This window comes from Chinchilla lanigera, unplaced genomic scaffold (genome assembly GCF_000276665.1).
Source record: "Chinchilla lanigera isolate Chin_1 unplaced genomic scaffold, ChiLan1.0 scaffold00018, whole genome shotgun sequence".
NCBI classification, from domain to species: Eukaryota; Metazoa; Chordata; class Mammalia; order Rodentia; family Chinchillidae; genus Chinchilla; species Chinchilla lanigera.
In genome coordinates, this window is record NW_004955419.1 from 30014427 (window position 1) to 30030542 (window position 16116).

Here is a 16116-nt window from a genome sequence, read left to right on the forward strand (position 1 = left end):
GTGTTGAGTAGGATTGGTGACATTGGATCTCCTTGTCTTGTTCCTCATTCTAAAGTGAAAGCTTTTAGTTTTTGTCCATTTAGTATGATGTTGGCTGTTGGTTTGTCATCAATGGTTTTTACCAGATTGAGGTAAAGACCATCTATTCCTATTCTCGGGGGTTTTTATCATGAATGTATGTTGGACTTTGTCAAAAGCTTTTTCTGAATCTATTGAGATGATGATATGATTTTTCTCTTTGGCTCTGTTGATATGGTGTATTACATAGATTGTTTTGCATTTATTAAACGATCCCTGCAACCCTGGGATTAATCATACTTGCTCATGGTGTATTTATTATCTTCTTGATGATTTTCTGCATTCTATTTGCTAGTATTTTATTGAGTATCTTTGCATCTATGTTCATGAAGGAGATTGGTCTGTAGTTCTCTTTCTTTGTTGGGTCTTTCTCTGGTTTTGATATCAAAATAATACTTGCCTCCAGAAATGAGTTAGGGAGAATTGCTTCCTTTTCAATTTCATTAAAGAGTTTGAGGAATGTTGGCATTAAATCTTCTCTAAATGTCTTGTAAAATTCAGGTGTGAATCCATCAGGACCTGGGCTTTTCTTTGTTTGTAGATTTTTAATCACATTTTCAATTTCCATAATTTATACTGGGTTATTCAAGATTTTTATATCTTCTTGATTCAACTTTGGCAATTCAGGAATCTGTCCATTTCTTCTGTGTTTTCCATCCTATGGGAGTAAAAGATTTTCAAAGTAGGTATTGATGATCTTCTGAATTTCTGTAGGATCTGTTGTGATTTCACCTTTTTCATTCCTTGTTGCTTGAATTTGAACCTTTTCTTTCCTCTTTTTGGTAAGGTTGGCTAGGGGTTTGTCAGTTTTATTTATTCTTTCAAAGAACCAACTCTTTGATTCACTAATTCTTTGTAGTGTTTTCTTCATCTCAATTGCATTTACTACTGCCCTCATCTTTATAATCTCCTTTCTTTGGGCTTTGGGCTTGACTTGTTCTTCTTTTTCTAAAAATTTGAGGTGCAGCATTAAGCTATTTATTTGTTCTTATTGTGTTTTCCTGATATGTGAGTTCACCGCTATAAACTTTCCTCTGAGGACTGCTTTCATTGCATCCCACAGATTCCAGTAAGTTATATTAACATTTTTGTTTGCTTGCCAATATTGTTCAATTTCTTCTGTGACCCATTGGTTGTTTAGGAGGCTGTTATTTAATTTCCATGTGTTTATGGAGCTCTTGTGGTACCTTCTGTTGTTAATTTCCAATTTTATTGCGCTATGGTCAGATAGTATACATGGGATAATTTGAATTCCTTTGCATTTGGTTAAGCTTGTTCTGTGGGCTAGTATGTGGTCTGTTGTAGAGAAAGTCCCATGTGCAGTTGAGAAGAATGTGTATTCTAATGTTGGGGGTGCAACACTCTGTAAACATCTACTAAGTTCATTTGTTCACAAGTTTTGTTCAGTTCTGCTATTTGTTTGCTTATTTTTTTGTCCTGTTGACCTATCTCATTGTGTCAGTGTTGTGTTAAGGTCCCCCATTAGAATAGTGTTGTTAGTTATTTGGTTTTTCATATCTATTAAGATTTGTCTTATACAGTTGGGTGCTCCCATGTTTGGTGCATATGTATTTATGATTATTATCTCTTCCTCTTGATGTTTTTCCCCTGACAAGTATATAATGACCTTCTTTATTGCTTTTGATCATTTTTGCATTGTCTGCAAATAGAATAGCTACCCCTACTTTTTTCTGGGCTCCTGTTGCGTGGAGGATTGTTTTCTATCCTTTTACTTTCAGTCTGTGAATTTCCTTTTGAGTTCAATGTGTTTCTTGTATACAGCATATTGTTGGATTTTGTTACTTGATCCACTCTGCCAGTCTGCTTCTTTTGATTGGTGAATTGAGGCCGTTTGCATTAATGATTATAACTGAGATATGTTGGCTTATTTTTGTCATATTATTTACCTTTTGTTGGTTTCCTACTTTTACTGTCTAATTACTTCCTCTACGACCTTCACCTTGTGAATCTGTATTATTTGCCCCCATTCTAGACGTCAATTTTTAGAACTGAAAGTTCCATATCGTAGCTTGTATCCGGCTTTGCAGTATAGTGTCTGCATTGTGGGTCACCAATGAAAGCTAAAGATCGTGATTGGTTAATATAACCTTTTTACTTTAAAGAGTCAGTGTTAGTTAAATTTGTTTTATTAATTGATGAGATAGCTTGTTTCTGGTGCTCATGCATAGTTTATGTGTGAGTTTTTCAGGTCTTCCTGTTCTGCTTTTTAGAGGATCAAAATGTTTATATTTTAATGGTTATGTACTCCTTTAAGAACTTGGTTTTTTACTAAAATCAAGGGGTAAAAACAGTATATTATTAAGCATCATTAAGAGAACATAAACTATTGTGATAGGGAGAATTATAAAAAGCATACTTTCATATGTGGCTTTGAAACTATTTTCTATTTTAATTATAACAATTATAGTGTTTTTTAAATATAGAAGGAAAAGGACATGGTTTTTAAAATGAACAAATGTAGCCATTTAGGAGTTTGCTTCATTCTTTTTTACAGCACTGGGGATTTAACCCAGGACATTAATAGTGAGCTGTATTCCCAAGCCTTTTAAAATCTTTTGTTTAGTCATGTGTGAAACTGCATGGAGAAATTCTGTTTCCCTTCCCCTGCTCTCTCTACCTTGGTGGTTGTAGTTGTACTAGAGATTAAACCCAGGGCCTTCATATCAAACTATATGCTTAGCACCATCCCCCTTTTTAAAATTTTGTGACAAGATCTTTCTAACTCACTAATCTACCGAGGCTGAGCTTGAAATTTTGATCCTTCTACTCCAGCTTCCCAAAGTAGGATTACAGCTACCATGCCTGGCTATGTGGTTATCTCTTATAAATTTTACATTGTACTAGGTAACTCCATATATTGGGTTCTTTTGCTAATGTTGTGGTACGGTTTTTGTGAATATAGCAAGTATCAATTATTTGGCAATGAAAAATACTCTAATGCCCAAATAATTAGAGTTTATAAGTAAATTAGAAATAGAAGAGGCCTATTAGAAAACATATTCCTATCAGATTTTCTGTCTTTTTGACATTTAAGTGAGATTCAATTGGGAAATTCAATTGGGTGCAGAATCCTGGAGACTTATTAATGTAATTAAATGATCATATTAGTTTTATAGCTAGTAAGACCATACTATAACCCTTGAAAACTTACTAACATGCTATGACATTCTGATTAGGGACTGATGAGCCAGATCAGTTAACAATTTATCTGTTTTGTGTCAATCTTATTTTAGCCATGTAACCTGTCATTAAGGAATATAAGTTTAATAGCCTAAAGAAGAGTAAGGTGGGAGGAGAGTGTGATTTAGAATCATATTGGTCTACTCAGGAGGAAATTCTCCTGCTAAACTGAGCTCTTGATTGACAGTTAATCCTTGAAAACCTGATAACTGTTAAGACAGCATAATGGAATTTCTCAGGATTTTTCTTTTTCCCATAAAGAGAGAAGGTTTAGTTTGCCTCAGAGGTTTTAGTTCATAGTTAGCTGGTCTCATTGCCTGTGGACCTATGGCAAGGCAACACATCATGGCCAGCAGCATTGGTAGAGCAAAGCTGCTTATCTCATGGCTAGTTACATTAGGATTTTAAGGAGAAGATCAAGTATTATATGAAAGCTTACTGCACTATCATATACCTTATGTGTTGTTACCTGACATTCTATGATGATCTCTCCCCCCTACCCCATTCTTGGTACTAGGAATCAAACTCAGGACCTGATGCTTGCCAGGCAGGCACTGCACTACTGAGCTAAATCCCTGGCTCTATGATGATTTTCAAAAACAGTTCATTTTTGATAATATTTACTGTGGCTCTCCCTTCCTATATACCCCTACCCCAGTATTTTAAAAATGGTTTTTAGTTTGAATTGATAATACATGTTACACCCTCCTTTACAATTTTAGGGTGAATGTAAGCATCTATGGGTATGCAGTAATGTGAAATCCTTAAAAGGTCTTAGTTTGGTGTATTTGGTTACATTGGCAGAGTGAAGATAGTCCAAGTCCTAAGAGACAGCGCCTCTCACATTCGGTCTTTGATTATACATCAGCCTCACCAGCTCCCTCACCACCAATGCGACCATGGGAGATGACATCAAATAGGCAACCCCCTTCAGTTCGACCAAGCCAACATCACTTCTCAGGGGAACGATGCAACACACCTGCACGCAACAGAAGAAGGTTGGTTTTTTATAGTACTACTTAAATTTTCTTCTATTGGTAGGTTTGTAGTTTTTAATATCAGAAATGTAGGCATTTCATAAATATACCATACATGTGTACATGTATACTCACACAAAGAAACCCTACAGTTTATTTAGGTTCTTGCAGTAGGTTTTAATAGTCCATCTAACTTGTAGTTGAGAAATGAAGCAATTGAAAGAGGCTAAAGTGATTTACCTAAGTTCAACTGCTTTGTTGTTTAAGACTTCATGGACTACAATGCTGATTAGTGAAAATTGCATTATGTAGTCCATAACTGTAAAGAAATATGGATATTTCTTTTTTTTTTTTTTTTTTTTTGGTTTTTCTCCGGTACTGAGAACCGAACTCACAACCTTGCGCTTGCCAGGCAGGCGCTTTTGCCGCTGAGCTAAATCCCCAGCCCCTGGATATTTCTTTATGGATACCTCTTCTCCACTCAATTCTTGGTCTTTTTTTATCCTCTAAAGCAATTCAAGTTTATTTCAGCTTCCAGTCCTGTCCTCAAAGGGTCTCGGGCCTTGCCCTCTCAGAGGAATACATTTCTTTCTGAGTGTGTTCCTCTTTAGTTGTTGCCTGAGATCAGACATTTCTTATTCCAGGGAAATAGTGTCTCATTAGTGTGAGATAACTGCATGTCTAGGATGTTGGTAATCAAAGGAATAGTAATAATCTAGAGTTAGGAAAGTGTTACCATTATTCTCCCAAATCCATATGGTGAAGCCATAACCCTCAGCATTATGTTTGGGGATGTGAACTCTGAGGAAATAATAAAGGTTAAATGGGAACATTAGGATGGGGTCCTCAGAAGAGGAGATATCTGGGAGCACAATCTCCACTATTCAGAGAGATGCAGTGAGAAGGTGGCTGTCTGCAAGCCAGAAGGAGACTCCTCTACAAACACCAGTCATAGTGGCAGCTTGATGTTAGATTTTAACCCCAGAACCTTGAGAGAATAATAAGCTTCTCTTTAAACCATCCAATTTATGGTGTTTTGTTATATGGTATCCTGAGCAGATTAATACAGAAGAGCTCTTAAAATCATTATTCTGCATTCCATATGGGATAAAAATAAGCCTATGTCTGAGCTGTGTTCAGTAATGACATTAAGACTTTCATGTTACCTATGAATACGTGGAAATACTTAAGTAAAATAGTACATGGCTACTGTATGAAGTATGTTATAGCTGTTAAATAGCATGAGGAAGGTAACAGTAGTGTGTAAACTTACAGCTTGAGTACCTGCTGTACACTCTTCATATTTTATGGTGAACTGTATTGTACATTCAGAACATGTAAAACTAGTTAAAAGGTTAAGAAATACATGTTCCTTACACCTAGGTTAAGGTAAAACATTGACCTATCTTGAAAGCCTTCTCCCTTCCCACATTGTTACCATTCCCCTTCCTCCTTCCTAGACTGCAGACTCAGGGAACTTGTCATTGTTGCTTGTTCATTATAGTTTTTAATAACTATGAATATATTCTTGTTTTTTGTTTTGCTTTTTTGAGACAGTAGTGCAAGCTGGCCTTGTTATGTAGTGAGGCTGGCCTCGAACTTGTAGCAGTCCTCCTGCCTCAGCCTCCCGAGTGCTGGGATTACACATCATGTCTGGCCAACTATGAATATATTCTTAAACAGTAGGATGTGGGGTTTGTCCTATATTCATTTCAGCGTGTTCTTTTTGAATTGTGTTTATAAAACATTGTTTTTAATGTTGGTAGCAATAGTTCCTTTAGTTTTACTATGATATAATCAATTTATGTATCCATCTACTATTGGTTAATAGCTATACCCAGTTTCTTACTATTTATGAAGAGTACTATTGTAAACCTTCATGTGTGTTAGCTTTTCATCACTGTAATCAAATACCTGAGAAAAACAACTTCAAGAAAGAAAAATATGTTTTGGCTCATGGTTCCAGAGGTTTCAGTTCATGGTGGACTGAAGCCCTTGTTTCTAGGCCTGTAGTGAGGTAGCTGTGTCATGACAGAAGGGCTTTCTTCAGTGGCAGCCAGGAGGAGACAAGGAAAGAGCCAGAGATGAAGGGGCCAAGGACAAGATAAGACCCTCACGGGCATGCCTACTTTCATGTAGGCCCCTCCTTCTCAGTTTCCATTTTCTCCCAAAAATGCCATCAAATTATGATCATAACATCAGTTTAATCCATTGATGAAACTAGAACCCTCATGGTCCAGTCACCTTACAAAAACTCAACATGTGTTTACAAGTGGAGTGATATTTAGATATTTTAGATCTAAACTGTAGCACTATATATAAATCTCCTAAAGTAGGTGTGCAAAAATTGCACCATGATATATGCTTAGGAGTAGAATTGCTAGATCATAGGAAATCCCCTGCCTCACAGGGAAGTGTTAGAAATGTTTCCAGATGACAATGGTAAGTAAATATAATTCTTGAGTTGGTGAGAAGCATCATGCTTTTCATTTATGCTGACAGAAAGGAGGAATAGGTTTTCTCTCTTTTTCCTTCCTTCCTTCCTTCTTCCTTCCTTCCTTCCATCTGTCCATCCATCCATCTATCCTTCATATTTTCCTGTTACACTAGGTTTGAATCTAGGGCCTTTGGACTGAGCTGTGTGCCTGCAGCTTATGTGTCTATTTATATATCAACCTGTTCTCCCCAAGTTACCCAAGTTGGGCTCCAGTTTGTTATACTCCTGGCTCAGTCTCCCATGCTGTAATTACGGGCATGTGCCATCGTAGCTGGCTACAAAGCAGATGCAAATTTTTTTAAAAGATAATCTAATAAGATTTCAAATACAAGGGTGAACACAAAACCATGAAATAACCAAAAAAATTAAAGGACACCAACAAAGTGAAAGATAGACACACAGTGAAATAAATTGAATCAGTAGATATTAAACTCAGTTAACAAAAGAATTTGGAATGCCAGTTAAAATGCAAAATAGAATTTTAGAATAAGTGCAGTATAATGTGAGAGAAACGAAAGCATATATTATTATTATTTTTTTTTTTTTGGTTTTTCTCTGGTACCGGGAACCGAACTCACGACCTTGCGCTTGTCAGGCAAGCGCTTTTTGTCGCTGAGCTAAATCCCCAGCCCCGAAAGCATATATTATTACATCTGTAGAAGTAAATCCAGAAATCTCAACTGGTAACTCGCCCCCGCCGCCCCACCCCGCTTTCATTTTTGGTACGAGGAATCAAACTCATAACCTTAGGCTTGCCAGGCAGGCACTGTGCCACTGAGCTATATCCCCACTTCTTCATTTTGAGGCAAGGTCTTGCTATGTAGTTCAGGCTGGCCTTGAACTAAGTATGGAGCCCAGGCTGGCCTCAAATTTATAGCAATCTTCCTGCTTCAGCCACCTGATAACTAACTGATAACTTTAAAAACAGAGTTGATCTTTACAAACAGAGTATGTGGGCAGAAAAAGTGGAATTTTCCCAGAATATAGTGTAAATGGACAAATAGAGAGTGTGTTATATTTGTTCGTATGTATTTTTTAAGAAGACAAGGTCTCACTGTGTAGTTCAGACTGGCCTTGAACTAAGTATGGAGCCCAGGCTGGCCTCCAGCTCACAGTGCTCCTCCTGCCTTACCTTTCCAAGTGATGGTATTATAGGCATGCATCACCACTTTTGGCTAAGAGAAAGTAAATTTAAATATGGAGGCAATTATCAGTTACAAATATCTAGAAATATTTCTGGAAAGAGTACTTGGGAAAATATTTTTAAAAAAGATATACAGTCATTTTTCAGAATTTGAGAAAGATTGAGTTATGTAGGATCTTGATGAAATTTCAGAACATACACCAGTGATTTAAAAGGAAAATCACAAACATTCTGAGGTGAAAAATAAAGGAATGAGAACCAAGTTGACTGCAAGATTCTTAACAGCATTACCCGTAAGAAGACAGTGGACTAAATCTTCAAAATTACGAGAGAGCTTTTTTTTTTCACTTTGAATTCAAGTGTGTAAATATATAAAGTGTTTTCAAACATGAAGATAACTCAGATCCTCCCTGCAGGAGGGAGGATAATATTATTAAATATTATACTCTCTTCCGGGAGCAAAATAATAAATTCAAGACCGCCAGTTAGCAAAGTACAATTCAAGACTGCTAGTTAGCAAAGGAAACAAAAAAGATGTACTGCTGAATCAGTATAAGGGTCTGTTATGATCAAATACAGAAGAGGTCTGAAGATGAGGTGGGTACAAACAGAAAAGTAAAAGGCTATATTCTGTATTGTCCAGGATTGCTGATTAGATTAGTTTTAGAAAAATAGATGTGTTGTTTGAAAATTAAGACTAATAACTAAGAAGAACGGAATATGTGATCTGCATACATTTAAATAGATGACATAGCTGGAAAAATTCAGTCCAACAAAAGACAAAATTCGCGCTCAGGAGGACCAGCTTTCCATTGTTTACAGGTGTTAGATCTAAAACAAAATAATAAAGTATATATCCATTGCTGTTAGAAGTAATTTCAGGTGAAATTTGCTCTTCTTTTATCTCTAATTTTCTAATAATTTTGCTTTTTTTGTTTATCTTTAGTGATACTTGAGATTAAACCCAGGAACTTCACATTGACTACATTTTCAGCCTCCGCCCCCTTTTTTCTAATTTTTTATTTTGAGATAAGATCTTGCTAAAATGTCCAGGCTGGGCTTGAATTTACAGTTTTCCTACCCCAGCCTCCTAGAGTGCTGGGAATACGAGTGTACACCTCCACACCTACCTCAGTAATTATGCTTCTTAAATGTTCTGCTCAAAAATGTATGCAACAGATTTAATGAGGCAATTCAGGAAAGAGAAGGATCAAAATCATGAAGCAATTTAGGTGTCAGCACAAAGACTTGATCTTATTTTGTGATTAGTTTGAGAGCTATTGAAGTTATTTTTGAGTAGAGAAGTAACAGCAAGTGGCAACAATCTTGAGGAAAAGCCAGTATTGAAGCTTTTCAGGTTTGTTGATAAGTTGTTTTTTTTGTATTTGCTTCCCTCTTGTGGTACTGGGGATTGAAACCAGGGCCTTCACGCTGAGCTACATCTGCAGCCCTTTTTTTATTTATTTTCAGACAGGATCTTGATAAGAGATCCTGACCTGAACTTGTGATCCTCCTACAGCCTCCCAAATTACTGAGATTATACATGTGAACTACCACGCCTGGCTCAGGTTTGGTTTTTTAAGGGACATGCATGATCTGAGCATGTATAATCCATTTTGACTTGAAAGTGCACGTATTTTCACATTTTGTGATTAGTTTCGACAGTTACAAAGTTTACTTTTGAGTAATTGTTGGAATTCTTCTAATGGGAATGTACCAAGTTGAGTGGGCCAAGAATAGTTCAGGTTGTTGTGTACAACAAGGAAAGACTTGTCAAGCATACACCTTGTAGTATATAGTAAGCAGCTGTGTTTATTGTGGGATAGTAGCAGCAGCAGCAGGTAGAAGGGTGAAGCAAGAGAATAAAAGGGCTCAATAACTCAGGCCTTTAGTATTTATAGGGTTAGACACCACTGATCAAGGTACCTCCCACTGTCGCTCTCACTGATGTCAGTGTTCTGCGGTCTTGGAATCATGACTTTGTAAGTTTTAAGCCTGGATAATCACTGTGGTGGTGTTGTGTTTATGGTTGAAGGGAGTAGCTCACACAGCCTCCTTGTTTCTAACTGTACTACTGCGTTTTTTAGGATTATGGAAGCACAGATAATCATTAGGGTGGTATGGTACTTACAGTTGAAGGAAGGGACGGGAGTGATTCACTCAGCTCTTTTGTTTCTAACTGTACTAGGAACACTTTCAGTTGGCTCCCATGCTTTTTCATCTTTCACTATATCCCCATTTTTGAGTACTTAATACCTAGCACCATATTCTGCTTCAGGCTTATCTTGTAGTTTTCCCTATTCCAGCCCTGAAATTCACTGATTCTACAGAATGCCTGGTTTCTATATTGCAGAATAATATTTAGAAGCCAAAATCAGGTGTTGTGTGTGCTCACTGTTCATAGGATCACTGTGGAAGGAATCAGTGTCCAGTTTCACTGAGACAGCAAAACAGAAAGATGCATCTCCTTATACTAACTCATATATAGGCACATGTAAACTTTTTTTATACAAATATTTTAAAGGGACTGTTCATTGTATAAGAAGAAAAATTACCCATTAAACAGTGAAAATATACCATATCAATATTGTCTTTATCAAATGTTAAATAAACACCTTAAAATTGAATATATAAACAGATTATTCATGTTAAAAATTACTGGTGAAACGTATTTAAAATTTGTAAATTTTTAGAGCTGATGCAGTAATTTACACTAAACATTATACTTGACAGGTAGCAAAGAGGTAGTACAGAATCCTGATGGATCATAACAATAAATATACCAATGACCTTCTTTTTGACATTTATTGTATTACAGTCCTCCTGTCAGGCGCCAGAGAGGAAGAAGGGATCGTCTCTCTCGACATAATTCTATTAGTCAAGATGAAAACTATCATCATCTCCCTTACGTACAGCAGCAAGCAATAGAGGAACCTCGAGCCTTCCACCCTCCGAATGTATCTCCCCGTCTGTTACATCCTGCTGCTCACCCAACCCAGCAGAATCCAGTAATGGTTGATATACATGATCAGGTACAGGTACAATGATGGCAGTGGCAGTTCATTGGGATCAGTTCTTTGTTGCAGATTTTATATGCACTTTACATGACTTTTCCTACTTCTTCTTACAATTGAAATTTATATTCTACACATACAAAATCCAAAAGAAAAAGTACCACCGAAAAATTAATGTGAAGGAAATTAAGACTCAGTCTTTTATTTATTTATTTATTTATGTATTTATGTATGTACGTATGTATTTATTTTTGAGACAGGGTCTCTCTGCTTAGTTCAGGCTGGCCTTCCACTGTGTAGCCCAGGCTGGCCTCAACCTCGTTGCGATCCTCCTGCCTTAGCTTCCCAAGTACTGGGATTGCAAGTGTGCACCACTACGCTTAGTAAGAATCAGTCTGACGCAAATAAGTTTAAGACCTATTCATAGAAGATTATAAAACACTGTTGAAGAAATTTAAACTATTTAAGTGATAAATGATGTAGAAGATCCAATTTTGCAAAAGGTATCAGTTCTTAGAATTGATATATAGAGTATGTACAATTGGTATAATCCCAAATCTTTAATAGATTTACTGCTGTAACAATGTTGATCCTGTCATTTATATGACACCTTAAAGGAGAAAGCAAACCACTGCTAGTTGTTTTTATGAAGTTATTGGAACACAACCAACCACATTTGGTTGTGTTCATTTCTGTCTGTCTGTGGGTGTGCAGAGGGAACCGGGTGACCCACAAACTTAAAATAATTCACTTTCTGACTGTAAGATTTGGTACGAATGAGAAATGGAACAAAGGTAAAGAAAGCCTTTATTATCAGGCATGGGAGGGCTGCTAAACAGATGCAAGGACCTTCAGAGGATGGAGCTGGGGAGTGGGCTTTTATCAGGTTAGACTAGGGGTGGAGTTAACATAGGCAGGCAATGTGGTGTGTTAGGAAAGGATTGGAGGCAGTTTATTTTGGGACTAGAGGAAGAACATGGACGTTAGGCTTGCAAGGACATGTATTTGGGATCAAACGCCATGTTGAATTGCTGCTGTGATGGCCCTGGCAGAGTTCTGTACAGTCAGAAACTCAACATTGACCTTTAAGAAATAATTACCAACTGACACCTGGACCAAGAGTGTAGCATCTAGAACAAATGCTTTTCAGACTGTGATCTGAATCAGCTGGCTAGTAGTAGCAACACTTAAAACATTTGTTAGATACACACATTCTTGGATCATGTACTAGACTTAGAGAGCCGCTACCATGTAATCCTGAAGGAAGATACAAGGTGGGGAGGGTAGTATTTCCCATTTTTAACACATTATGGTGTGGTTTTTTAGCTTGTTTGGTTTTGGTTTTGTTGTTGTTTTTTGAGACAGTGTCTTGCTATATAGCCCAGACTGGTGTTGAACTTGTGGCAATCCTCCAGCCTCAGCCTCCCAAGTGCTGGGATTGCAGGCGTGTGCCATCACATCTGGCTCCAATTTTTAAGACATTATAAAGCTGTAATAATGAAGGCATTTATACTGTAGTCATGTATCCTGATGAAACAATGTAAAGCTCAGAAATAAACCAATACATTTATGAATACTTTGTATTATATGATAATGAAGAGTGATAGAGAACAGAATTTTTAATAAAGGATGGTGGGGTGATTGAGTATCCAAAAAGAATTATGAAACTAGACCCTTTACTTCATATCCTTCACAGAAAGTCAAGCTCAGGTAGATTGAAGACTTAAATGTGAAAGCCAAAACTCTAAAGAAAGTTACAGAAATAGTTCTGTGGTATTCAGTAGGGAAGACTTTCTTAAGAGGGGAAACACTAACTATATAAAGAACTATTGATAAGTTATACTTAATTAAAATAAATTGTGCTCTTTGTTAGAAGTAAGCATTTATTGATCACTTAATTTTTGACAAAGGATCCCAAGGGATTTGAGGAGAAAGGTCTGTGTTAATGATGCAAGAACAATGGGGTATTCATTTGGATGTTTGAATCTTGGCTCATGTTTCATATTATTTATAAATTAATTCAAGTTGGATTCTAGACCTAAATGTGAAAGATAAAAAAACTGTTAAAGATTAAATCTTTGTGAGGTGTAGGCAAAGATTTTCTAACTAGGATGTCTGAAGTGTTAGCCACTTCATAAAATACTAACTTTCTAGGTTTCATAAAAATTAAAAATTTCTGCTTACCAAAAAACTATTTAAAAAGTTAAAAAAAAAAAAGTTGGTGTGTTGGAGTATACCTGTAATCCCAGCACAGAGGCTGAGGCAGGAGGATCCTAAATTAGAGCTGCCCCTGGGCAACTTAGTGACCCTATTTCAAAAATTTAAAAGCAAACAAAAAGTGGCTAGGAATGTTATCTCAGTGGGAAGGCCCTGGGTTCAATTCTCAGTACCACAGGAAGGAAGGAAGGGAGGGAGGGAGGGAGGGAAGGAGAGAGGGAAGGAAGGAAAGGGGAAAGGGAAGGGAAAGCGAAAGGGAAAGGGGAAGGCAAGGAAAGGAAGAGAGAAGCAGACACGGGGGCCGGTGGGGAGAAAAGGGAAATATTCATAGTACCATGTCTGAAAAAGAATTAAGATTTGGAGCATAAAGATCTCTTACAGTATTGTATTTATAAAAAATAATCCAGTTTTAACAGTTACTTCACAAATAGAACATACAAAAGGCAACCAAGTATACTGAAAAGGTGGTCCTTGGCCTTTTGTCTTAAATCAAGTGGAGATAACCATTTTAGCTCAACATGGGTGGTAAAATCTTAAAAATACCTAACATTTTATTGCCAATGGAATTAAACGTATAATTGCTTTGGAAAACTCAAGGGGCATTTCTTTTTGTGTAGGGGACGGTAGTACTGAGAATTGAACCAAGGACCTTGCACATGCTAGACAGATGCTTTTCCACTGACACTGTGCTTCACCCCCAGTTTTTTGGGGGTTTATTATGTTTTGTTTCTTGAGACAAAGTCTTGCTACGTTTCCCAGGCTGGCCTCAAACTTGTGATCGCCTGCTTCTGTGTCCGGAGTAGCAGGGATTACAGGCATGCACAATGAAGACAGTAAAAAAAAAAAAAACATTTAACCAGCAGAAAACTAGGTTGGGATTCATACCTATATAGTACAGCCAAAAGAAAAACAGAAAGATTGCCACAAGGATCAGAATAGTAGTTCTTTTGGTCAAGGGGGATTAGAGAGTGGCTGTAAAATCACTATCAGCAGGAAAGGAGCCCTTGTCGAAGCCCTTGGGGTTCTTGGCAGTGTTCTGCTTATTGACCTAAGCGATAGTTACGCGAAGGTGCAGGAGAACCACAAGTTTGAGGCCAACCTGGGCAACTTAACAAGATTCAGTCTCAAAATAAAAAGATTAAAAAAAAAGAAAAAGACTACTGTATTTCATTAATTAGAAAATGTACTATTTTCATAGCAGTGTTCCTGCCTTAGCTTCCTGGGTGCCTTGGCATTATTTTCTAAAGTATAAAATAATTCACCCCTTTACCTAGTAATGCCTTTGAGAGAAATAAAATTACTAATATTATAAAGTTTTTATGAGAGTATAAATTTGAAAGTCCGTTTTATGACAGGACTTCGTTAAGGAAGCACATTTGAAATGCCTGGGTAGTATCAAAAGAAACTGTATGTGAACAGTTGCTATTTCCTATACAGTAACAACAGTTGAAGACACATCTACAATAAAATAAAAAGTAAAAGAAAGGTTGTAGGATAACATCTCCTTCCTGTTAGGAGAACAAAAATGCAGTAATCACCTCTGTGTATGTTCGTTTACATATGCTCACAAGTCGAAAGTTTATTTATTTATATATATATGTATATATATATATATATATTTATTTTAAAAGTAAAAGGAAGAAAACATTAACAGATGGACAACCTTTTACAAAATAGCAAAAGAACAGTACAGACAGGGGCTGGGATTTAGTTCAGCGGCACACCGCCTGCCTGGCCAGCGCAAGGTCATGAGTTTGATTCCTGGTACTGGAAAAAAAAAGAACAGTACTGACAATACAGAGTTACAAAGTAGTGGGAAATTAACAATGCTTGTTATATTACATAATGATATATTCAAAGTGGTTTCTCATGAAAGCAGAGACATGCAATATTGATCAATCAAGGACTCATTGACAGTTTCTTTCAGCAAAGACATAGAAAGTTGAACAACTATGTTGACTATCCTGTATATACGTATGTACAAAATTTCTCGTTCTTGCCCTTCTTTTTTCCCCCCATCCCAGTTGCCCTTTACCCTTGAGCATTGTCCTATCATTTCACAATGTCTATCATACCTCCTAGTTTCAATTAACTCTTTCAGGTTTTACACTGGTGAGACAATGCGGTGCTTGCACGTGCAGGTCTGATTTATTTCACTAATGAGTATGGTCTCTAGTTGTGACCATTTACCTATAAGACCTCGAGTTTATCTTTCTTTATAGCTGTGTAATATTCCATTATATAAAAGTACCACAATTTTCTTATCCAATCCTCGGTGGATGGACACTTAGGTTGCTTCCACAATTTAGCAATTACAAATTGCATTGCTATGAACATAGGTCCACGTATATTGCTGTGATGTGATGTTTTTAGATCTTCTGGGAAAGTACCCAGAAGGGGAAATAGGTGGGTTGAATGGGACCTCTAGTCCTAGTTTTCTGAGGAATCTGCAAACTGATTTCCACAGTGATTTCACCAGTCTGCCTTCCCACGAGCAGTGGAGAAAGGTTTCTCTTTCTCCACAGCCTCATCAGCATTTGTTACTGGTTGATTTCTTAATGCTAGCCATTCTTACTAGGGTAAGGTGGAATCTCGTTGTTTTAATTTGCATTTCTCGAATGACTAATGATGTTGAACATTTTCTCGTGTATTTCTTTGCCATTTGTATTTCCTTATCTGAGAAGTGTGTATTGATCTCAGCTGCCCATTTTTGGATTGGGTCTTTGAATTTGGGGGGGCTGATATTTTTTAATTCTTTATATGTATTAGAAGCCCTTTGTCTGAGGGACGGTCAGCTAAAATGTTTTCCAAGTTTGTGGGTTTTCTTTTTACTCTGCTGGTGATTTCTTTAGATGTTCAGAAACTTTTCAGTACGATGAGATCCTAGTTGTTGATTCTTTCAAGTGTTTCACGTGCAATTTGGTTTTGTTCATGAACTCTCTGCCTACCCCTATGTCTTCAAGGTTTTTACCTACTTTCTCTTCCAAT

At 37.0% G+C, this 16116-nt stretch overlaps 1 protein-coding gene across 12 annotated transcripts in view; it reads left to right on the plus strand.

Moving 5' to 3' along the window:
* The window catches only part of Rnf38 (ring finger protein 38), a 159789-nt gene that overhangs the window by 110510 nt on the left and 33163 nt on the right, over nucleotides 1-16116 (plus strand). For all 12 annotated transcript variants that reach the window (XM_005382907.2, XM_005382908.2, XM_005382911.2 and 9 more), the window contains 2 exons: nucleotides 4084-4277; nucleotides 10716-10929. In XM_005382907.2, the coding sequence (XP_005382964.1) occupies nucleotides 4171-4277; nucleotides 10716-10929 (321 nt within the window). In that variant the 5' untranslated portion in view covers nucleotides 4084-4170. The remainder of the gene's footprint in view (nucleotides 1-4083; nucleotides 4278-10715; nucleotides 10930-16116) is intronic.